At 42.4% G+C, this 26,272-nt stretch overlaps 1 protein-coding gene across 2 annotated transcripts in view; it reads left to right on the forward strand.

Moving 5' to 3' along the window:
• LMTK3 (lemur tyrosine kinase 3) overlaps positions 1-26,272 on the forward strand; it is a 196,600-nt gene that overhangs the window by 118,481 nt on the left and 51,847 nt on the right. For both annotated transcript variants that reach the window (XM_073602761.1, XM_073602760.1), the window contains exons 7-8: positions 20,545-20,632; positions 23,964-24,112. In XM_073602761.1, coding sequence (XP_073458862.1) covers positions 20,545-20,632; positions 23,964-24,112 — 237 coding nt within the window. The remainder of the gene's footprint in view (positions 1-20,544; positions 20,633-23,963; positions 24,113-26,272) is intronic.

Genomic DNA, 26,272 nt, shown 5'->3' on the forward strand with positions numbered 1-26,272 from the left:
CACATTATTTTATAGAGTAAGGTAATCAACTATGATCAATTTAATGCATACGTGTTCTGGTTTAGTAACACAAAGTAGTAAAATCACAGGATCAGCCGTTTTTGTGTTTGTAAAGAGAAGGTAATGGTTAAAAATCTTCTCAAGTTTTTTTATTTTTTCCCCTACAGTTCTTGTTTTAAAAACTCAATTGAAAGGAAATCTCTCTATATTGATGGGGAATCCCCTCCTAATGCCCTGTACACACGGGCGGACTTTTCGACCGGACTGGTACGACGGAATGAATCCGTCTGACAATCCGACCATGTGTTGGCTTCATCCTACCTGCATTGGACTTTTTTGGTCGAAAATCAGACGGACTTTAGATTTGGAGCATGTTTCAAATCTTTCCGACGGACTCGAGTCCGGTCAAAAAATCCGCTCGTCTGTATGCTAGTCCGACGGACTAAAACCGACGCTAGGGCAGCTATTGGCTACTGGCTATCAACTTCCTTATTTTAGTCCGGTCGTATGTCATCACGTACGAATCCGTCAGACTTTGGTGTGATCGTGTGTAGGCAAGTCCGTTCGTTAGAAAGACCGTCGGACCTTTGATGCCGAAAAGTACGCCCGTGTGTACAGGGCATTAGAACGTTGTCTCCAATATTTGTGTCCCCACTGAAAGATTTCCCCCTATTTCCGTATTATTATTATTATTATTATTATTATGATTATTATTCAGGATTTATATATTCAATGTTTTTGTTGACAATTGTACATTTTTGGATTTCCCGTTATTTTTTGTCCCGAGGAAGTGTACTCTTGTAAATAATGTTTATTGCCTTATTTACTCCTCAATGCCTAGTCAGGCTTTTATAATGTCCATTGTGCTCTTTTAAAACTTTTACATGCTGGTCATTGACAGAGGAGAGAATAGATGTAGCTTCCCTTAGCTTGTATACTTCCCACTTGTCAGGGAAGCATTGGCTTTGCTTGGCACTGCATCAAACAGACCTACAGCTTCTGCACTAGTAAATGTCATGCAGCCACCAGCAGCCCATGTTTTCCTGAATGAGTTCATCACCAGTTCAACTAGCAGGGCCCTGCTCTGTTTATGTGTTGAGTATTATTTTAAATGAATTGTTAGAAAGTGATTGGTGTTACTTCATAGACAAATACATAAATATAAGAGGAGATGTTTGGAAGATGTGGGACTTTAAGGGTGCATAACAACAAAATATTGAAACAACAATATATATAAAAAAATATATACAAATTTTATTAAATGAACAATGTCATAAAAACAATACATACAATATCATAGCCACAGGTGTATAGTAAAGTAACAATGCTTTTATGGACCTTAAATAATAAACATGAAAAACTGTGGTGGTAAATAAAATCAATAAACAACAAGTATAATATCCAGTAGTGGTTCTAATATAGTTGATCAGTCCATATGTATATAACCCAGAAATTGAATAGAATAAAAATATAGTTTAAAAATATATAAAGATATAAAGTGACAGGTGCTCTTTCTTCGTGCTTGTAACAAAATACGATGCAAGTGTTCCACTCTGTGTTCCCCCTATGTCACATGCAGCGACATAAGGGAAGCACAGAGGGGAACACCTTCACCATTTTTTGTTACAAGCACAAAGAAAGAGCACATGTCACTTTATATCTTTATGTATTTTATAATACCACAAGCAGTCTTTATATAAATGTTATTTTAAATGTATTTTGTACTTGTAGAACTAGGCCAGTGAGTAGACAGAGTGTTTGAATTAGGTAATTCAAGATGTACCTTGGTGTCCTTCACTATGGTCTGTACTTTGAAAAATGTCCGCCACAGCCTTGGTCCATGCTAATGCCTGGTCCTGATTAGCAGCCCAACACCTCATAGTCAGCTTAGCACTGTCAGCCTGAAATAGAAAGTGCTGTTACTGGAAGAAATTCTGGCAAGCTTATTCTGTAAAAACTTAAAATAATTGTTTACAATTATTCTAAGCTTATACAGTGAGGCATGATGTCAAACATACCAAAAAATAGATTTTTACACTTTAAAGAGACTCTGTAACTGGGGATAGTAAAGGCACCTAGAGGTACCTCCTGCACTTTTCTATTGGCCAGTGAAGTTGTCACTCATGGGCCAATAAGAATGTGTGCAGGGGGGCTTATTGGACATTTCCAGTGTCTAGGCTTGCCCACCCCCCTTTACCCCATGATAGTCTCTTTAACTCTTTCATGATGAGTAAAAACAAATCCTAATGCTCTTACACAGTTTTTCAACTTTGACATGTGTGAGTAAAATTGTACATATCATTGCAACTACTTAGTGTATCCTGGTGCATTGTACCTTTTTTTTTCAGGACAAATTAGGCTTTTATTTGGTAGTAACTGGTAATGGATATCTCCTGATTTTTTTGGTTTATTTTTAAAGATATATATATATATATATATATATATATATATATTTTATGATACTACAATAACCTACTATCAAAAACCCCCCCATATTTGTGTATGTTATTTGTTGTTTGTACCCGTAGTAGGGCCCAAAAGCAATAGCGCAAATTTTGCTTTTTTAATTCTACTTAAATCACACTGACCCTGACTTTTGACCCCAATCCTAGACCCTGCCCTTTGATCTGACCTTGAACTTTGGCTCTGACCTTGACCCTAACTCTAACCCTGTCACTGACCTAGATCTAGCCCTGATCCACCATTTTTCTTTCTTTCTTTTTGTAATTTAAATTTTTCTTATTTAGCAGGTATTAAAAATAGAATGTTTCTTTCTCTCTATTCAAAAGGGGGGAAAACACAGAGGTGGCCTCCACAGTGCCTGATCGTTGCGATGGCCAATCAGAGGTTATCACAGTGATCGGGATCTGGGCTTCCCGGTTCCCGATCTTTAGCATGGGGCACAGAACTCTCAGTGAGAGCCGGTCTCTGTGCTGGGAACGCACTCCCAGCACAAACACCTGTACATATATATGAAGCCTAACAGAAGAGGAACCACTTCTGTGAGGCCACATAAATGTGTACACATGGCAGGAAGGGTTAAGCTAGTTTCAACATTACCTTACCCTATCCAAGTGCTCCATCTCAGTTCAGTGTATAGAAGGTTATACATAATACTTTATCAAATGACTTACAATGGAAAGAAATTAAATGTGACCTTGTGATAGAAATGGTCTTTTGCTATATAAGATAACCAAAGCATGCGCTTTATACAAGGACACATAGCAGCGGGTCAGAATCAACCATATATGTATTGTTTACATTACTGAGCAATGTGAATAATCTGTCTATTCTCTAAATTATGTTATGTAGACATGTATTCACATTAACACGTCATGATAAAATATTACAAAATTCAGGTATATGACATTATAGTAAAAGTACCCACAACACCTTCATATAAAAGGACCTCCAAATAGTCTGATTTACTGTAATTCCTTATATTACATTATATTACGTTAATTAGGGTTAATTCACTAAAGCAAAATGTATGTGGTATTCAGTTTGCTGTGCATTAATTGCAATTTTTGTGATTGTTTAAACTAGGGTTGCACCAATACCACTTTTTTAAGACCGAGTACAAGTACCGATACTTTTTTTTTCAAATACTCGCAGATACCGATTACTGATCCTTTTTTTTTATGCCACGTGACAGTGGCACTAATATGCAGCAGTGATGGGCACTGATGACGCGTGGACTATGTCAGTAGTTTTTTTATTTTTTCTACCAATTTTTTATTATTATTATTATTATTATTTTTTAACAATGCTTTCTTTTTTTAGGGAGGGGGGGGCATGGATGGTGTCAGTGTTTTTTTTTATTTTATCTATTTTTTTACATTTTAACTTTAAATATTTTTTTACAATTCTTTATTTTTTTATTATTATTATATATTTTTTCTATCAGCTCTGTTGGGGGGGGGGGGCAAACTTTGGTGAAATATCAGGGGTCTAAACAGACCTCTGATATCTCCCCTTTGAGACAGGGAAAGGGACTGAGGACACAGATTCCCCTGTCCCTTTCTCTGCAGCCCTAGCTGCACTCAAAGTAAATGGACAAGAGACAGTGGCTCTTGTTAATTCATAAACTGAAGCATCGTAAACACAGTTTACTATGCTCCGTTATGAATGGACAGAGTCAGTGATCACTGACTCTGTTCATTCAGAAAAGAAAGGAGCTGGTAAATGACAGATTTACCGGCTCCTTCCTCCGCCCTCCATCCTGACAGATCTAGGACAGGGGTGGACGGAGGAGGACAGAGGGGTCGGAGGAGCACAGAGGGGGACCAGAGGAGGACACAGAGGAGGACTGGAGGAGCATGGAGGGGGACTGGAGGAGGAGCACAGAGGAGGACTCAAGGGGGGACTGGAGGAGCACACAGAGGGGGGAACGGAGGAGGAGCACACAGAGGGGGATCGGAGGAGCACGGAGGAGGACACGAAGGGGGACTGGAGGAGCACACAGAGGGGGACTGGAGGAGCACAAAGGAGGACTTGAGGGGGGACTAGAGGAGCACACAGAGGGGGACCGGAGGAGCACAAAGGACTTGAGGGGGGACTGGAGGAGCACACAGAGGGGGGACTGGAGGAGCACACAGAGGGGGGACTGGAGGAGCACACAGAGGGGGAACAGAGGAGGGGCACACGGAGGGGGACTGGAGGAGCACAGAGGAGGACACGAAGGAGGACTGGAGAAGCACACAGAGGGGGACTGGAGGAGGACACGGGACAGTCGGGTGATCGGTGCAGCAGTTGGGGGAAGATACAAGCACCGATCCCCCTGTAAAGATTTGAATAAAGCAGCTGAGAGCCACGGGAGGGAAAGGAGGAGAAGCGTCTCTCAGCTGCTTTATTGAAATCTATACAAGGAGATCAGCGCTTGTAACTCCACCCACTGCCGTACCGATCACCCTTGACTGCCCAGGTATCGGATCAAGCATCGAAGCATATGCATGAGTACAAGTACTTGTACAAATGCTCGGTATCAAGCAACCCTAGTTTAAACAATCCAATTGGTGCTTGCCAAACAGGTAAGTGTGAACAGTGATATTTTTTTAAATGTATCCTTCCTTTGTTTAGGTAAACACTAAAATCCACCTTCATTTTGCCCTCCTCGTTGACAAAAAATTATTTTAACAAATTCTCCTCATTACCTGCTAAAAGATGCAGGTCAGGTATCCTAATCATGCTTTTTGATGTCTGTCACAAAAAAAGATGTTCCAGAATTATGTGACAGAGCAGAATTATACAACAGAAAACTTAGCAGAGTGCTGAGGCTGTTTAATTTGTAAAGTGACTATTCACTTAGCTTAGTAAATGAGGTGAATGAGGCATGCTGGGAATGAACTCTTATTTTAAACTGTTAAATCTTTGGGTTTAGTTCCGCTTTAAGTGTACAGATGGCTTGATATTTTGATATATATTTTCATCTTATATTTTTTATAAATACAGTATGTGTGTGATTTATTTACATTTTAGTTTGGTCTACCTTAATTGCAAGTTTTATATTTTTCTTAATAATCTTGCTTTTTGGTTTTGTGTGGTTGCTATTCCTAACTGTGTATTTGTGTAACAGTGTATGGTACTTGTAAGGTATTAATAATGATTATTTTAAGGAGATAGAAAACAGCACAAAGTAATAAATACATCATTTGCTTATTAATTTAGTAGCAAAATGATAGAACCAGAACAGCCCAAATCCACCTGTGCAGTACATGAGTGTAACCTCAAAAGCCATTCTGATCCCATCTCAACCTTGCTTCATGAGACTGAGGTCAAAGCAGGCTTCTGAGATATATATATATATATATATATATATATATATATATATATATAAAAAAATCATAGGTTTGGTGCATAGGGTATGACTGCTGGTAGTCCAGCAAAAGCTTGAACTATAACAAAGCAGCAGTTATTTAGCATGAAAACACCTAAGGCATTATAAAATGTTATATCAGTGCTATGAAATTTGGTGATGCTCACAATGCAGTATCTAGATTAGCTGCCAATCAGATTATGAGGTTCATCAATTTTAAAGAACTAGCAGCATTGCAATATAAATTGTGATTGGTAGCTGTGGATTGTTCTTTCCTATAGTTAGGTACAACAGACCTATGGTATTCTGGGAATTAACAATTAAATTAAACCTGTCAGACATATTCATTCAAATGTCAGCCCTTCCATCTTCTGAGTCTCCCTATTGGTCCTATAATGTGATTTAAAAAGTAACTCCACTTTCTTTCTCGAACATCACGGGACACAGAGCTTCAGTAATTACTGATGGGTTATATAGGGTATCACTGGTGATTGGACACTGGCACACCCTAACCAGGAAGTTCAACCCCCTGTATAATCCCTCCCCCTTGCAGGGATACCTCAGTTTTTACGCCAGTGTCTTAGGTGATGAACGTGTAAAGGTGTCCTGTGCTGGGCTCCAAAGGGATTATCCTATATCCTATACTGGGGCAGGCCAGGCGAACCGGATCCATTCCAAAGTGTCTTTTCTAGGCCGAATTGGATGGTACCCGGGCCTCGTGTCCGGAGAAACGAGGTTTTACCTGTAACGCTTCTCTTTTTAGAGAGCTGGACCCTGCAGATTAGAAAATGTTTTTTCTAGCCTAATTTCTAGCCGGGTGCTTTACAGGGCCAGAACTGTGGATCCCGCTATTCGTAGGGGGCCCCAGTCTCTGACGGTTTTTTCAAACGGAGCCCACCGTGAGAGGCGAAGATTGGGTCTGTACAACAAACCCTGCGGCTGGATAAGGTAGGGGAGATTCCACAGAATTTTTTAATTCTAGTAGGTTTCTCCTTTAAGGTAAATGCATGCTATGCCTATTGTGACCACCGGGGGCTGCCAAGAGCACAAACTTTCTCATGCTGATGTCTGTCTCAAGTGTTCGACGCTGCACAGCTCCTCCGGCCGGCTCCAGGTAGGATGGATGGGGGGCTCTCCTCAGGGATATCTCCCCCCAGACTAGGGGGGGGTCGCAGGTGATCTGTAAGGCGGTCAGACACCGCATTTTCACCGCCGTCACGGCCACCGCCATTGCACGGGCAGGCCCATCACTACCGGCCTCTCTCCCTCCTCCCCCTCCCCCAGCCTCCCCCATGTTGGTTTAGAAGGGTCGGCTAGCGCGGGAAGCGCTTGTTTTTTCAAAAAACAGGGGGGCGTGGTAGAGGGGGGGCGAGGCGTCAGCACAGCGTGCTCAGACACCCACAGGACCGGCTGCAGGCTATTAAAGGCACTGATTGCAGGTGCACTAAGCCTTCTGGAGGGACACAGAGCTGACGGTCGCATGTAAGGTGGACACAGGCATTCTCCTAGGCAGCATTTACTAAAGTAACACCAGACTGGGCATTGGGTAGCACGGCTTTTAGCCAGACTACATCGCTCAGCAGTCAGTGTTCATCTTGTGATACCTCCACCTTGTTGCTTTGCACTATGGGTAGAAGAGGTTCAAGCACCCCAAGAACCAGAGACTCTAGGGGATCTCGTTCAGGTTCTGAGCGCCCCCTGTCTGCACCATCCTCCCCCCCTGAGGGGCCTGGGATGGCTAGCCAGGGAGAGCCGTCGGGGTCAGGGGCTATACCTGCTTCTGGCACTTCAGCCCCTGTATACATTACACAGGAGGTTTTTTCCTCAACCATTAATGGTCTAGAGGAAAGATTAATGGCCGTGATTACGTCTTCACTTGGTGGAAGAAAACGCACTAGGCCTTCCTCTGTTCCCCAAGACCCTCAGGAAGAGGAGCTCTGGGATAAAGGAGAGGAATCCCTTTCAGAGGATTGGGATGGGACGAATGATTCCTCTTCGGAGGAATCAGGTGGAGAGGGACCCTCTGCGACTTCTCAAGAGGAGAAAGTGCAGATCCTTACTGGATTGGTCCACTCCACATTTAAGTTGCCCATATCTGAATCAGTTAAAGAACCCTCTTCTTCTTTAGGGTCACTGAAACCTCCTCAAACAGCACAGGCTTTTCCTGTTCATAATTTACTTGAAAAGCTCCTTTATGCTGAGTGGGATCACCCAGATAAACATTTTTTTCCACCGAAAAAGTTTTAAACACTTTATCCTATGGAAGAAAGGTTTATGAAAATGTAGGGAGTACCGGCCATTGATGCCGCCATTTCCTCTGTAAATAATAGTCTGACTTGTCCTGTAGACAATGCTCAGATGCTCAGGGATCCTGTAGATAAGAAGATGGAATCCCTATTGAAGGATGTTTTCTCCTTAGCAGGTTCAGTGGCTCAACCTGCAGTAGCAGCGATTGGAGTCTGTCAATACCTAAGAGACCATGTTAAGCAGGTCATCAAGATTTTACCTGAACAGCAGGCCCAGGGGTTGGGTAACCTTCCAGCGGCCTTATGTTATGTTGTGGACGCCATCAGAGATTCTATCATGCAAACCTCTCGTCTGTTGCTGGGGTTAGTGCATATACATAGAATCCTATGGTTGAAAGGTTGGTCAGCCGAAACACCATGTAAGAAGCTCCTGGCTGGGTTTCCATTTCGTGGTGTAAGGTTGTTTGGAGAAGACTTGGATAACTATATCAAGAGAATCTCTTGTGGGAAAAACACTCTCTTACCTGTTAAGAAGAAGAGTAAGCGTCCCTCTTTCAAACAGACTCTTTCCCCAGCGCCGGGGGCTTCAGCCTCCAGGCAGTCTCGACGGCCTCCTCCGTCTGGGTCCAGAGACAAGAGTCAACCCCAGGGACAAAAGAAGTCCTGGGGAAAGAAGCCTACTAGGCAAAACGCTAAGACCTCTGCATGAGGGGGCCCCCCGCTCGCTCGAGTGGGGGGAAGACTGCGACAGTTCTCAGGGCTCTGGCAGGAGGATTTCCAGGACAGATGGGTAATCTCCACGGTAACCTTAGGGTACAAGCTGGAGTTTCAGGAATTTCCCTCTCCTCGTTTCCTCAGGTCAAGTGTCCACAGAGATCCAGATAAAAAGCAGTCGCTCCTTCTAATGTTAGAGCGACTGTTGTCGCAGGAGGTCATTATGGTAGTTCCCACAAAGGATCAAGGATTGGGTTTCTATTCCAACCTTCTTACGGTCCAAAAACCAAATGGGGATGTCAGACCCATTTTGGATTTAAGGGATCTGAACCAATTCCTAAGGATTCAATCCTTCCGCATGGAATCAATTAGGACAGTAGTCTCCACCCTGCAGGGAGGAGAATTTCTGGCATCGATAGACATCAGAGATGCATATCTGCATGTGCCCATTTTTCCTGCTCATCAGAAGTTTCTGTGCTTCGAGATAGGAGGACGCCATTTCCAGTTTGTGGCTCTGCCTTTTGGGATAGCCACTGCACCTTGAGTGTTCACAAAGGTCTTGGCTCCTCCTCTGGCCAGATTAAGGGCTCAGGGTATAGCTGTCATAGCATACCTAGACGACCTGCTCCTGATAGACCGGTCGGTAGCCTCCTTGAACGAGAACTTGAGGACCACAGTCAAGTATCTAGAACACCTAGGTTGGATCCTCAACCTAGAAAAATCTTTCCTAAAACCAGTAAGAAGACTGGAGTATTTGGGTCTGATCATGGATACAAGCCAGGAGAAGGTATTTCTACCTCAGGCAAAGATCACTGCCTTAAGGGAGCTGATCCTGGCAGTCAGGACCTAGAAGGGTCCCTCTGTCCGCCTTTGTATGAGGCTGCTGGGAAAGATGGTGTCTTCGTTTGAAGCGGTTCCATATGCTCAGTTCCATTCAAGACTACTGCAGCACAGTATTCTGTCGGTCCTGGAACAAGAAGGTTCAGGCATTAGACCTTCCGATGCACCTGTCTCATGCGGTGTATCAGAGCCTCAGTTGGTGGCTCATACCAAAAAATCTGCAGAAGGGAAAATCCTTTTTGCCGGTTACCTGGACGGTGGTAACAACAGATGCCAGTCTGTCGGGTTGGGGAGCAGTTCTAGAACAGTCTGCGGTTCAGGGGGTATGGTCCAAGACCGAGAGGACCTTACCCATCAACATTCTGGAGATCCGTGCGGTATATCTTGCCCTAAAGACCTGGACTATCAGGCTACAGGGTTGCCCGGTCAGGATCCAGTCCGACAATGCCACAGCAGTGGCTTATGTCAATCATCAGGGAGGCACCAGGAGCTGAGCTGCTCAAAAGGAGGTGAACCAGATCTTAGTCTGGGCAGAGAAGCATGTGCCATGCATATCGGCAGTTTTTATTCCGGGGATAGAGAACTGGCAGGCGGACTATTTAAGTCGCCAGCAGTTACTTCCAGGGGAATGGTCTCTGCATCCCGATGTCTTTTGGGCCATATGCCAAAGATGGGGGTTCCAGATGTAGATCTCTTTGCATCCCGATTCAACAAAAGATTTGTGGCAAGGACAAAAGATACTCTTGCACACAGGACGGATGCGTTGGTGATTCTGTGGCATCGGTACGCCCAGACCTGTTATCTCAGGGTCCAGTGTTCCATCCTGCTTTACAAATGCTAAATTTGATGGTTTAGCTATTGAGACCCACATTCTGAAGAGTCGTGGGCTTTCAGGTCCTGTGATATCTACCTTGATCAATGCAAGGAAGCCAGCTTCCAGAATGATTTATCATAGAGTCTGGAAAGCTTATCCTGGTGTGAATCCAGGGGTTGGCATCCCAGAAAATATGTGATTGGTAGAATTCTTGATTTTCTACAATTGGGATTAGAGATGAAGCTGGCCTTGAGTACCATCAAGGGCCAGGTCTCGGCCTTATCAGTATTGTTTCAACGGCCACTTGCGTTGCATTCTTTGGTCCGAAACTTTATGCAGGGGGCGACGCGTCTTAATCCTCCGGTTAAGGCGCCCCTAAAGACCTGGGACTTGAACTTGGTTCTGTCTGTGTTACAGAAACAGCCTTTTGAACCAATACGTCAGATGCCTTTGGTCTTGTTGACAAGGAAGTTAATTTTTCTGGTAGTCATCTCTTCTGCTAGAAGAGTATCAGAATTAGCAGCTCTTTCCTGTAAAGAGCCTTATTTGGTTGTACACAAGGATAGAGTGGTACTGCACCCTCATCCTAGTTTTTTACTGAAGGTGGTTTCAGATTTTCATCTAAACCAAGACATTGTTCTACCTTCTTTTTTTCCAGATCCCTGTTCTCCGGAAGAAAGATCACTACATTCTTTGGATGTAGTAAGAGCAGTTAAGGCCTATCTGGAAGCGACTGCTCAGATTCACAAAACGGATGTTTTGTTTGTGCTGCCAGACAGTCCCAGTAGAGGACAAGCAGCATCAAAAGCTACCATTTCTAAATGGATTCGACAATTGATCATTCAAGCTTACGGTTTGAAACCGAAGATTCTTCCGTTTCAGATCAGGGTACATTCCACAAGGGCTATTGGTGCTTCTTGGGCAGTGCATCACCGGGCCTCTATGGCTCAAATCTGCAAGGCCGCAACCTGGTCTTCAGTCCATACATTCTCCAGATTCTATCAGGTGGATGTGAGAAGGCATGAGGATATCGCCTTTGGGCGTAGTGTGCTGCAGGCAGCGGTACAGGGTCCTCAGGTCTGATTGCACCCTGCTTGGTTGTGGTCCCCCCCCCCCTCAGATAGCATTGCTCTGGGACATCCCATCAGTAATTACTGAAGCTCTGTGTCCCGTGATGTTCAAGAAAGAAAATAAGATTTTTTAAAACAGCTTACCTGTAAAATCCTTTTCTTTCGATGGACATCACGGGACACAGAGGTCCTGCCCCTCTTCTAATACACTATATTGCTTGGCTACAAAACTGAGGTATCCCTGCAAGGGGGAGGGATTATATAGGGGGTTGAACTTCCTGGTTAGGGTGTGCCAGTGTCCAATCACCAGTGATACCCTATATAACCCATCAGTAATTACTGAAGCTCTGTGTCCCATGATGTCCATCGAAAGAAAAGGATTTTACAGGTAAGCTGTTTTAAAAAATCCTATTTGTGTTGAGAAAACAAAACAAAAACAGTGCCCTCTGGGTGATTAATGTACATTGCAAGGATTTTAACAAACTTTATTATAGATGCCTACCTGTTTGTGCTTTGAAGAAAAAGCTGATTGTTGTCTGCAAAATGAATGGGAGCAAATTTTGCATTATTACAATGTAAACAGCTGATGCACTTGCAGTGTTCTTAAAAGGAAAATGCAGGGTCTGCATACATTTAGAATCGTCTAACCATTTGGGAGTATCTCACCAAAAGCAATTTAAAAAAATATATATTTGCAGAGGATGCCTAAAATCTGATTTGTATCTTAGTGCAGACTTCTGGGAAAATCGGTGAGCCAATCACACAAGCAGAAAATTACATTCTTGGGGGTGTTCTGTAAGATAAAAGATCTCATTGGCAGGGACTGGTATGCAGCCTTGGAAGGCAAAAATAAGTATATTATTTATTTTTATTTATTAGACTTACTGTACTTATATAGCACTGGCAACATAGAGTATCTCACAAAAGTGAGTACACCCCTCACATTTTTGTAAATATTTTATTCTATCTTTTCATGTGACAAAACTGAAGAAATGTCACTTTGCTACAATGTAAAGTAGTGAGTGTACAGCTTGTATAACAGTGTAAATTTGCTGTCCTCCCAAAATAATGCAACACACAGCCATTAATGTCTAAACCACTGGCAACAAAAGTGAGTACACCACTAAGTGAAAATGTCTAAATTGGGCCCAATTAGCCATTTTCCCTCCTCGGCATCATTAGACTCATTAGTGTTACAAGGTCTCAGGTGTGATGGGGAGCAGGTGTGTTAAAAGCTGAGGGTAAAGCTGATGGACTGGCCAAGCATGTCTCCAGAATTAAATCCTATTGAGCATCTGTGGGGCATCCTCAAACGGAAGGTGGAGGAGCGCAAGGTCGCTAACATCCACCAGTTCCATGATGTTGTCATGAAGGAGTGGAAGAGGACTCCAGTGGCAACCTGTGAAGCTGTGGACCGCTGGCAACAAAAGTGAGTTCAAGTTATTTTGAGAGTACACTGTTTTACACTGTTTTGCAAGCTGTACACTCACTACTTTACATTGTAGCAAAGTGTAATTTCTTCAGTGTTGTCACATGAAAAGATATAATAAAATATTTACAAAAATGCGAGGGGTGAACTAACTTTTGTGAGATACTGTAAGCACCACTTTACATATATATTGCACATTCACATCAGTCCCTGCCCTCAAGGAGCTTACAATCTAAGGTCCCTAACTCACATTAATACATACACATACTAGGGCCAATTAAGACAGGAGCCAGTTAACCTACCAGCATGTCTTTTGAAGTGTACAAACAAATTCAGCTACAAATTTATAAAGTTGATGATATCGCCAATAAATGTTTTTAATATTTTCACTAAAATAAAAATGATCCAACACAATCTATATTCAGAGATCCATAGAGGCACCCAGTGCCTCTATGAATCTGCACACCAATATTTGTACCAACTACCTGGAGCATGTTACACCCTAAATATGGGTATTAAGTATAACATGCTCAAAAAGGTGATCCTATCCTTTAAGAAAAGCAGGCACTTTCATAAATGTGGCTGTATGTGTTCTGTTTTTAAAGTGTATGTAAACCCTAATAATGAACTTCTGCTATTTGCTTGTATTTGTTAAAGGGGTTGTAAAGGTATTTTTTTTTTTTTTTTTAAATAACAAACATGTTATACTTACCTTCACTGTGCAGCTCGTTCTGCACAGAGTGGCCCGAACCTGGTCTTCTGGGGTCCCTCGGCGGCTGTTTCAGCTCCTCCCCGCAAGCATTTACCACCTTAATGCGAGCTCCCTCGCATGGTGGTGAGTGCTTGCGGGCGCGCTCCCGTGATACAGCCGGCGGCTATAGCCGCTCGCTGTATCACTCGGCCCCGCCCCCCGGCGCGCCGCGTCATCGGATGTGATTGACAGCAGCGCGAGCCAATGGCTGCGCTGCTTTCAATCCATCCACTGCAGCCAATCAGCGACCAGGCTGAGCTGCAATGAAGATGATGAGGACGAGCAGCGAAGATTCGAGGCGTCAGGTAAGTAAAACGGGGGGGCTGGGGGCGGCGGTACTGTCAAAAGTTTTTTCACCTTAATGCATAGAATGCATTAAGGTGAAAACATTTTTACCTTTACAACCCCTTTAAATATGCAATTCCATATACCCTTTATTTAACTATACTATTTCTGTTAAATATCTAATTGGAAGCATTTTGACATATCTGTTTAATATGTGCAAAAAAACTATTGATCTTGTCAGAAATTCAGAGTTCTCCTGTGTCCCTAGCTCTTTTCCTGTGTTGTCTCAGATAGACTATTTTGCCTTATTGTTCTTATCTTGGACTACAAGGCAATTAGTCATTATGCTGTGGATAAGAAGACAGTGGGTGTGGGTGAGTAGTTTAGCAATGGATAGGGATAACAGCACTCATCCACAAACATTTTGTGTGTTTTTAGCTCACAATAGGACACTAAGAGCTGTGTGCCTTCTGGCAAATCAACTGGTATTTTTCTGTAAAATAGATAAAACACGGGCAAATCTACATATATTGCAGAGCTTTATTGCATGTGTTTATTTAATTTTTTTTTTTTTGCCTTGACATATGTCTTATTGATGTCATCAGGTGACATGAAAGCATATACGCTAGGGTAAGAAGGGCTTGTTTCCTCCATCAACTGCTCTACTTGTTCTGTCTTCATTTGTACAGATAGGCAAAGGGACAAAACATCCAGGTTTTAGATGAACTTGAACTACTCTAAAGCCATAAAAAGTGTATTTTTGTCAATTTAAGATTAATTTACATTCCTATAAAATGTTATTGAATTTTTAAGGCAATCCATGCACAAACTCAAACACTAATCAGTGGTGTTCCAACTAATAATGAGTGACCTAGATCTTTGCCGGCAGACTTGTTTTGCTCAGGAGTAGGTGAAAATATTGAAAGAACAGGAAAAATAACATTTATTTTATGTAATCATGGCAGTCGTTTATTTTACCAGTTAACAATTGAGTTTCCTGACCTGTGCCACAGCATGTAACTATACCAGTTTGTTCATTAGAGTAATGCAAAGAGCTGTGATTATGTGTGTAGTGCTCTCCCCCAAAGGGGCTGCTGAGAATGTGCCCAGGTTTCCCTTGGTAGTACAGAGGCTATCTGCCACAGTCACAGTTCCAAGCAGACCGACAACACAGGCTCACAGCCTAGGGGGTGTCTTTTTGTGGATTTTATTTCCAGAAACTTGAACAGGAGGGGCTTAAAGGGTTCAGGATACTCCAAAAAGATAGCAGAAATGAATGGCAGAACAATCTTAAAAAAGTGTAGGCGTGGGAGAGGGGGGCGAAATAAGAGAGGGGTGATTGGGGGGTTGGGAGGTGAGGGGAGGGAGCATTCTAGGAAGTGCTTGTTGCAATAAGGGTCTATTTTGTGACATATTTGTTTGGTTAAAAGCTTATAAAAAAACACCACTATGATGTGATGAAGTGAAGGGACGAGTTTGAATTTTAACAACTGAAACATGAGTCCCGGAATTATACCTCGCTGACGTGGCAAAGAAAAAAAAAATCCTTTTGAAACCGCTTTGACTGGAGGTAAAATGGAATGGCCAGTATCTCTAGTTCTCTCTGTAATAGCAGAGCCATTCCATCCAGTAACCTCTGGCTGTCAAATCCCTCTAGCACATGCAGACCTGAGAGTTGAAAACCACGTCTTACTCACAATGTCCTAGGAGAGCTGTCTGCCTTCCAGCTTCCATGAGACACTGTTCAATGTGGGGGACAAAGATTCATCTCCAGACTGGACTCCAAGATGATGCCCTCCAGCAAAAATCCTTTTAGCATAAGTTCTCCAGTCAAATGAATGGATTGAGCCAGCAACACTGTAGTCCGTACAACAATTTATTGGTGACTGGTTACAAAGGAGTGACAATAAAACAAAGAATGTGACAATAAAACAAAGAATCTGACATGTTTCGGCAAGAGCTCTAGCCGAAACGTGTCAGTTTTTTTTTATTGTCACTCCTTTGTAACCAGTCACCAATAAATTGTTATATGGACTGCAGTGTTGCCGGCTCAATTTATTAATTTGTCCTGTTTTGGTGTGTAGGGACACACTGAGCCCAGGCACCTGTGTGTGGATTTTGCAATCGGATTGGGTGTTTCTCGTGTGCGCTGCTCCTCTCAGACTTCACTTAAGTTCTCCAGTCCTTCAGCCCAACACCAGCTGAGGACAACACAATTCCAGTACACAGGCTGCATCCCATGGGCTACAGCCCCAGGACAAAGACACTTTGAATTGGACTCCCAAACATTTATAACCTTTTCAGCCACCCCCTGGGCACCCCTTCCTCAGGGATTGGTTGGGTTCTGGTAAATATTCATAAATCAGTGGTTGGTCCTCCCATTCTATGTTCTGGATGCTTCTTCCAGAGGCACACATGATCAATCAATCAATCACTCACCTTAGGAAAACCTGAACAGACCAAAAAACAGATCACCACTCCACTAAGTAGAGTGAAGTCAAAAACGAAATTTAGCCTGACTAGGGCAGGGCACTACATCCACTCCCTTCCCCCTATAAAACTGGCCCTATCCTCATGGGCAAAAAAAAAACACCAAAATGCTCTTGAGCCCAAGAGCAAAGTATCCTTTTACAATGGATGGGTAGGGTACATGGGGTTAACAGTAACCATAGTCAATACAACAATATATGCGCCGTACCACATACATTTTGAAATTGCAATGATAGTAACATAGTGCAGTTAAGACTGTCACTAGGCCACCAGGTGACACTATGTTACAGAGTAACATATTATAAACAGCGTATCTGAGGTAGAGCCCTAACACTGACTAACCATAAGTAGTCAGTGAATCAATAAACAAATTAGTGCAATACATTCCTTTTTGAAGTTAGATCATTCGCTGTTGTTCCCCCTGCAAAAGAACAAAAGCAACAGACAATATACGCATCACAATCCTAGATTTGAAGCATCATCTCCGCAAAGATGATCCTCCAATGCATAAATGGTGTCTAACCATCATATAACCCTAAGGTATGAAGTTTAAGGAGAATCTCCGCTGCCCAGAACAGAAACACATCATATCTAAACTAAATAACGACAATCATCTAAACAGTAAAGAAAACAACTCAGTCCACATAAACATTGCAGAGAAAGAGAGGGTATTTTCTCTCTTTTTTTTTCTTACTGGCTCTGTATACCAAAACTCAATAGGCTTTAGCTTGTGTGCACCACCTTGAAGTAATGTTTTGGCTTGGTAGCAGCAAAGTCCAACAGGCCCCAATGTGCTTAGGCACAATGTTTTAACTAGGCTGCTTTCTTGAAGAAAAAAACATTGTGAAAAAATTGAAAAAAATCAAATGCAAGCCACGGTTTTACTGTACAGGCAAGTCAGTAACAAAGACAGAGGGTCCCCTCTGCAGATCTAGCATAATGTGAGTACAAACATGGCCCATCATTTCCAAGTTTTCTCCTGCTTAAGGCAACAGTTCAGTTCTTAAACATGAATTTTGATGATGACCACCAAACTGTAATCATAGCCAGTTAGAGCATGAACAATAAGAGGATGGGCAAAAAACAAAGAAAAAGAAAGAAAGAAAAAAACACACAGCAATTTATCTGTAAAAATCCAGGTCAGGGACTTGCATCATCTTCCTGTCAGGGCCCCAAATGTTAATAAAACACTCCTGATCCCTGTTCCCAGCCTTTTTAACAACAATTTTGTGTAGATGAACCCCCCCAAACTCCAGCTGTCTCTGACATTTAGGAACTTCTGTCAGAATACAGGGGAGTTTTGATTTCTTCAGGGGTTTTGGGACACTGAGGTATTTCCATAATTCCTTGTCACGCCAACCCTGTCTCAATTTCCTCCATCAGCTCCCTGGGAATATTAAGAAATTGGTAGCCATACTCCAAAGCCCCCCTTTTTGCATGATTCTCTGCATCCCTGAGTTCCTTCATGTTCCTATTCCCTGGTGGGAAGAATTTGCAGCCTTTCTGATTAGTTCACTTTACTCTGGGCCAGAGTTTTAGCAAAGGTGAGTAGAGGGACAAATTCAACCTGCACTCGCTGTAGGTCTCTTCTAGTCACAGCCTCCTAGCACTTTCCAAAACCTGAGTAGTGTGCTTTCTTTCTTTGCATCATATTTTTCGGCAACCCCGGATAAGTTCCTTCATCAATGGTTTCCCCAGCAGGCTCACTTTCCTCTGTTGCCACCTTTGGCTTCTCCCTGACACAGCTCACAGGTATTACAGCAGTCACCAGCTTCTCCAGTACAGTCCCTGACACAGAACTCCTGTGCCTTCATGCAATAGCGCGTGTTCCAATTCATGCTTCCCCGCAGTGCTCACATCGGCTCCAGATCCTGATTATTCTTTGGATGAGTAGGAAGACAGGATCCTACTCACAACTTTGTTAGCAAAACAAGAAACAAACACCAGGCTAATTAATTCAAAGCAAAGCAAATATATTGTCACAAGGCAACGTAAATGGCAATATGCCAATATCAGTGAGCAAGTAGAGAAACTACATGCAGTAAACTGACTTACCTAGGACTAGGTGATAGCCTATTCATTTAGTCTAAATCATTGTGTTAATAAGGCAGTATTAGCTTAGCAATAACAGGATCAGTATTAAATGGTAGCAGGCAAGCAGATAAGATCCAAAGTAAAAAAGAAAATCTACTGTAGCTCCTCTACACTCAGTTGTCAGTAGTTGTCACAGAGTGCACTCTGTGTCTGTTTACCTAATTAATTAGTTTTTATTTCTCCCGAGAGGGATACTTTTGGGAGGCAGTTGTAAAGGGTCTAGCACCTGACCTGCAAACTTCAGCTTGTTAAACGGTGGGGCCCAGAATGTCCTGTGGTGCACTTAATTACTGTCCCTTTATGGTTCTGCATGCAATAGTTACGGCTCCTAGTGGAGATTAGTGACCTGTCCTGATCTGTAGGCAGCGTCACACACAGCTGTGGCTTACCCGTCCTAGCAACACACACTAGACCTCCAGTTCTCAGTAGCTCAGTCCCACACTCTGGTCCTTAAGCTATTATTGTAGTCTGTATGTACGCACAGAGGCACAGATGAGTGCACCACTTCGGTCCCCAGCAGCCAGACACCTTTCTCTCTCTCTCTATTCCTCTCTCAAAAACCCAGGAAACTTGCTCCTCTCTCCTTCTCTTACAGTGTGTTTTGTGGGCCTTGTAGTTCACAGCCTCAACCTCTTTCATGGCAAAATAACCCAGAGAGACTGCGTTTCCCAAAGTTCCGCATGGCTGCATCATCTAGTCCTTAAACCTTGTGGGTAATGCCAGCACTGTGGATCAGGGGTGGGATGGGGATGCTGGGGGAGTGGTAACAGGTGGAGAATAATATACAGTCATTCCAAAGGCAGCAGAGAAGCCCAAGCACTTGGCTACATGTGTGAAGGTCAGCAATCCAAAATAACCATAGGAATGAACATTGCTGAAATCTGATGAATTCTGCTTTAATCGTCATGGGCACTTTGCACAGTGCTCTGTGTTTTATTGAATAAGCCTGCAAACATTAATGAGGTAAATGAAGAATAAAAGTGTATCTGATATGCTAGAAGAACAATTGTTCTGTACTATGGGTAGTATATTGTTTTAGTGGTTATCACAGTTGAGTTGTAGTGCTGGGAGCCAGGACTTTTTACCAGAGATTTAGTGGGCATGGCGTTCATATGTTCTCTCTGTTTTTATGTGGGTTTCCTCCTGATGCTCTAGTTTTCTCTCACATTCAAAAACATGCTGGTAAGATAATTGCTCCAAAGGTAAACAGATGCGTTATCTCCTATATAGTGAAAAATCTAATTTACCAGTTTAAATTTGTGCAAATAGCTGTGAAAAAAAGGTGCTTAAGTGCATAGATAAATTTATACATGTACAAATAAAATGAAATAATAGCAAAACAATTCATATCATATTCAATGTATGTACAAATAAAATAAATTAATAGCAAAAAAGTTCATAACATTTTCAATGTGCAAGCGGATCTACTGCTGCCTTGAATATGTTACAAACTTAATTAATTCAATTTATTTGTACATGTATAAAGGTATCTATGCACTTAAGCACTTTTTTGTTGCACTTTATATGAGATAGCCCATCTGTTTATCTTTGGAGTAAATTTTGTGCTTGAGTATTCATGCACCTAACAGTTTGCAGCTTTCTACACTAAATTGGTTACGATATTTGAATTTGGTGTAATTTTAGATTTTTTTTTACACTAAGCGCAGAGGTTCTATAGTAGTTATGTGGTAAGATAATTGGCTTGGAGTTTTCCACCCATCAACATTCAAAAAGAACAGCACAAGAGTGGTCTAAATAAAAAATAGATATTTATTAGTTTAAAATGTATTAGGTTAAAACAATGCATAAAACTAAATTTGCCCCAAAACTATTTTCCCTTTAAGATAAGCTAGCATATATTTGTGATCTACTGTAATGATTTATGTACTATTTTTTCAACATTTCCAGATACTCCGGAGAGTATGCCATAAAATATTTTCATATTGTTTTATAAAACGAGCAATACATGAGAGTTGTATGTTTTTATGTTTTTCAGAAGCCTCCAACATCCAAACATTCTGCAATGCCTGGGGCTGTGCACAGAGACCATACCTTTTCTCCTTATCATGGAGTTCTGTCAGCTGGTAAGCCCAAAGCATAGATTTATTCTACATGGTTGAAGAATCTGTGACCTTTTGGGAGTTAAACTGTGACTGCATTTTACATGTGAACTCTAATACTTTGACCTTAACTGCTCTCCCTCAACCTCCCGTGCCATTAATAGCCCCCCACCCCCCTACAGATCAGATCAGTAGGGGACCTGAACCATGGTGCCAGGACCTTCAACAGTGTGGGTGGTGCTTGCAAGTATATGGCTTCTCCAGTAGCATCTACAGAGAAAAGGGCACACGTGCACTGCTTGGTGTAATTCAGGGCACTCATATATACTAGGTCTGTAGTGGGAACTATTAATGGTATGGGAAGCGCTGGGGGAAAGCAGGGGTCAACATGTCTTAAACTGTTATATCCTTTTACGGAAAATTGGAAAAGACAAGAAAACCACCAAACCAGCAGCAGTAGCATAAACTGTCTTGCTATTCTATCTGTAGAATTGCCCCTCCATTGCTACCTAGAGCCTACTGTAGTTTTTCTACTCCCGCATAATGGAGATTAGGCACACACCATGTCTCCCTAATCAAAAGAGAGGTATGTTCTGATGTATTCTTTTTTTATGTCACCAGCTGTCTGCAATTGCTTTTGTAATTCAATTTTCAAAAGAGAATTTTATAAATCACAGAAGAGATGCATGACTATATAAAAAGCCTGATTCTATAGTTTATGGATTAATTGGTAACCATCAATATGTATTTTTTCTAACAACAGTGAACGTATATTAAAATACTGTTTTGAAAAAAGCTGTATATTCATTATTCCTATCCTCTGTCATTTATACTCCTGAGCTCCTCCTTTCCCCAACATCTGCCCCACCCCAGCCACAGTATTTCTATTGTTGCGCAGAATTTAGCTGGGTCAGCCATCAGATAGGACTTGAGATGAGCTAGGCTCATGACCACGACTGACCATGTGTTGTTTCAGGTGAATTCTTTTAGCTTATTGTTTAGTGCCCCCCTGGCAGGTGATGCAGGCTTACTCAAGGCATGGAATCTAAAAGCAGTTAGTTTTCATCAGAGCTCTTGATAGTGGAGAAGGGTCAGTTCTTTTTGTCATCACTGCACTTCTCAATATACAGTAATTTATGAGGGTTATAACTCTTATGACTGCTGCCCTTGGAAGGTAGCTATACTGTGAGAGAAATTGCAGTTTGGACCTCAGCTGGTGCTGAAGGTCTGGAGATTACTTATGGATTTTTGCCGTAGGGCACTGTCCTGAAGGCCTGGTCTGGGGAAGGATCTTTTATTCCCCTCACTGAGGAACTACCTGTGGAAGCTGGATGGCAGTCAGCTTCTGGGACATTGCGAGTAAAGGATTTTTATACATGTCTGCAGCTATAGAGATTTGTGCTAGAAGGTTGTCCTCCTTTTGATCATTTTGGAGTATCCTGAATCACTGAACCCCTCTCCTGTTTCAAGTTACTCAGCAATAAATTCTAAAAAGACATTCCTTAGACTGAGCTTGCATTGTCGGTGTGCATGGAACTGTGCTTATGACTGGAAGCCTCTGTATTAGCAAGGGAGACCTGGAGTAATCTACAGTGTTGGGGGTGAGCACTTCACTTTGTTTTTTTTAAAGGAGAAGTCCGGCCTAAGCTCATTTGGCTGGGCTTCTTCTATGGGTCAAAGGAGTGCAATTCGTTTTGCACTCCTGTAGCCCGTTTTCAGCAGAGGGCGGACTGAAGTCATCCCAACAATGGGAGTCTGGATCCAACTGATGCCTGTCTCAGCCTCTCAGTGGGCCGCTAAGAGCCTGAGACATCCGCTCCCCACCCCTCCACAGCTCAGCACTCTAGTGAGCGTGGGGGGGGGGGTAGAACGGTGAGTTGCTGATTGACAGTCAGCAGCTCTCTGCTTTGGGAGCTGAGGGAACTAAGCTATCGGCGGTGTTCGATCGCTCGGTTCTCAGTGCAGAGGTGACCAGGGACAGATGCAGCATTGGACAGATGCTGCATCCACCTAGGTAAGTATAAAACAGCAAAAAAAAAAACCCAAAAAACTTACTTCTCTTTTAAGGCTTAAAGGCTAAGTTTATCTTTAAGTAAAAAAAAAAAAATGCACATATTTTTGCAGGTAAAAAAAGTGTATTTATTATTTTTTTTACACAGTATTGCACCCAGTGGATTGTAATCGGTGGATTGCAGGTGAAACGTCAGGCTCCTGCACATTCTCCTTCCAGCTTTCTGCCCATACCTCCTTACATGTTTTCCATTAGAAAGCTGGAGAGAGATTAAATTAACTAAAAGTGTGCTGATCAGCACACACGTAGTCCATTGAGAACTACAAGCCTGTCTTCCGCAGTGACTTGTAGTTTATTAATTCACAGATTTTAAATGTGACACCGACTTCAGAACTCCTGCTTGCTTTAACAGGAAGGGACTCAGGGAGTGAGGCAGGCAGGTATATCCTAAAATACGGGTGTAACATGTAACATGTTCCTTAAGGTGAACTTATCCTTTAAGTTCCACTTTAAAGCAGATCTTCGCCCGCCACCCCATTTTTTTTTATATCTGCTTACCGGATGGTCTGTTGTGCACATTTCAGATAATCGCCCACTCAAAGCATCCAGCATTGTACCGCTGAGATCCTCTTATCTTCTTCCTCTGCTCGATCCCACACTGCCATGTTGCTTGTGGCGTAATTGGGAGGCCCGTCGGTTCTTCCAGGTTCAGCTGCCCCAATGATGGGGCACTAGGCACGCCCCCTCCGCCTTTCATAATGAAGTGCTAAGTCTATTGGGATATGTGACACACATATCCTAGGAGGCACAGCGAGCACTGTGCAAGTCATTCGCCTAGGCAAATGACATGCATTGGTGGTGGGACTGCACATTTTCATTAACCTCTTCCCCCCCTGGCCATATGCATATATATATGGCCCTTCGTCGGGTGGGCTTTAAAGCAGAGAGGCCGCATACATGCACCCCAAGTATAAACATTTCTGTGATGAGAGCGCGCTTAGATGCCTACTTGCAATCGGGAGCTTTCCTATCATGTGACCACTTTGACAGCCAATCACAGTGATCACATGATTGAATGCCCGCCTCCCGGTATTTAGAGACACTTAAAGTGCTGGGAAGGGACGGTGGGAAGGGGTTAAATAAAGGTAAATAAACAAAACAAGAATTAAGTCTTTCACATATTTGTGAATGAGGGTCCCATCCCAATTAAAACAAAATAGCAGCTGTTGAGACATGATGCACTCCAAAGGGCTACAGATAAGGAATTGTATTGCTAATTTTGTTTCTTGCTTTTGCACATTCTCAAGCTGCTACAGATTAATGACCTTCTTTTTCTCACTTTAGGGGGACCTGAAACGTTATCTGAGAGCCCAGAGGAAGGCAGATGGCATGACACCAGATCTTTTGACCTGTGATCTAACAACCTTACAGAGAATGGCATATGAAATTACACTTGGACTCATGCACCTTCATAAAAATAATTATATCCACAGGTACACCACTACCTTATTTTCTTTCTCTACAGTACACACACAATTCAATGCTTTAGCATTTTTTCTACTTCTTTACATAAGTGAAGGGAATTGGGGCAGGAAATCCCTGACCTACGTGAAATGAAATATTACTGTAAATGAAACCGCAAAAAGGAGATTATAAAACATTCATCCAAGCAAGGAATCAAGGAGTATGAAATGTCCTTATAACATGTCCTTAGAATGCATTAAAATGTTCTAGAAAGTCATAAATGGGTAAAAAAAATCTAACTGGGTGGCTGTTTATCTTTTTCCTGATCTTTAAAATTGTATTTACATCTTATGCACATTGACAGTTTTGTGAAACAAGCAATAAATTACACACGTGTCAGTGTAGTCAGTGTAAGAGCTGATGTGACAGATTATAATATATTGTAATATTAGGTAGAAGGACAGTTAGTGGGGGATTCTTCTACAATGCCATTAGTTAATTCCCAAATGGTGGAACAGATGGAGCCATGAAGGTGGAGTGAGCAGAATGAGAGGAGCAGGGTACAATGCAGCCAGTATAGATGGGGGAAGAAAGCTGTGACAAACTTAGTGCTGCCAGTAGAGGGAGACCTCAGAAAAAGTGGTGTGTAGAGTATGGAACTATAAAGAGTGTGGTGACTGAGCGATTGTGCATAAGATAGAAACAGGCAGGCCATTGAAGCCCTATGCTTGAATACCACAATACCCCCACTGCACCATATCATAAGCAAATTATTACATTTCTTAAATGAAATAAGAGACAATCCTAAAAGTGAACTTCATGTACGTTTAAAATAAAACCGTAAATTAAAGCAGCAGATACAACATAGCTGATTTTTTAGTGTTCTTTAATTGGAGAATGTATAGCTTTTACACAAGCTTATTACCAATAGGTCAGTAAGAGACCAATGTCCTTTTAAGTGTCCCTAGACCAGGAGGAGACATGGATGATTATGGGGATGTGTACATGGATTAGTGAGCAGTGTCGGGGAAGAAGACATGGACACTGCTGAGGATGTGGACACTAAATAGTGAATAACATCTGTTGCTAGGACATGGAAACTGCTGGGGACATAGACATTTCTAAGTAAACATGGCTGTAGGGAGGCAATGGACACCACTGGGCATATAGACACTGATTAGTGAGCTATGTCTGTGACTAGGACATGGACACTGCCAGGGATGTGGGATTAGTGAGGATTGTCTGTGGCTAGGACATGGACACTGCCAGGGATGTGGGATTAGTGAGGATTGTCTGTGGCTAGGACATGGACACTGCCAGGGATGTGGACACTGATTAGTGAGCAGTGTCTTTGGGTGGGACAAGGAAACTGCTGGAAATGTGGACACTGCTTTGAAAGCATGCCTATGGCTTGGACATGAACACCGCTGGAGATGTGGATTCTGATTAGTGTGGGTTGTCTATGGGGAGAACATGAACACTGCAGGGGATGTGGACACTGATTAGTGAGGATTGTCTGTGGGGAGAACATAGACACTGCTGGGGATGTGGACTTTGCTTGGTGAGGATTGTCTGTGGGGAAGACATGGACACTATGTACACCTAGATTTAATAGACAGGTCAAATGTGCATCCACCATCTAACTTCTGTCAGACACTCCTGTTATATACCATACTCCTAAATATACAGTATATTACTTAGGGCTCACTCAAAGCAGAAAAAGTAGAAAAAAGAAAGCAGGAAAATAAAAAACCCTTAATAGTGTGATGCACCAGGGTTGGTGCAGTTTTTCTCCCAGTGCACACCAGCAACTATGCAGGTTGTCTTTACACTACATACCTGATTTTCCCTTTGAAGAACCTTCAAGTGCAGAAATGTACTTCTTGAACTGCCAATAACACACTCCATTCTTAAGCCCTGTTGTGGGTGGACAACACACAGCATTTTTGGGAACTGAGTGTTGTCAGCCCTACCCAGTGTCTTTCGTTACACTACTCAGCTATTCCCATTTACTGATCTCTAGAACATTATGGCTAACATTTCTTTAGTCCAAAATAAAGAGGGCTTAAAGCATAACTCCACTTTTGTTGAGAAAAAAAACATTCCCCCTGGGTGATCTATGTACAAGGATTATAAAAACCTTTGTTGCAGATTCCTATCTTTTGTTATTCTGAAGAAATACATGTGTG

The sequence above is a fragment of the Aquarana catesbeiana genome, linkage group LG10 (assembly GCF_042186555.1).
Source record: "Aquarana catesbeiana isolate 2022-GZ linkage group LG10, ASM4218655v1, whole genome shotgun sequence".
NCBI classification, from domain to species: Eukaryota; Metazoa; Chordata; class Amphibia; order Anura; family Ranidae; genus Aquarana; species Aquarana catesbeiana.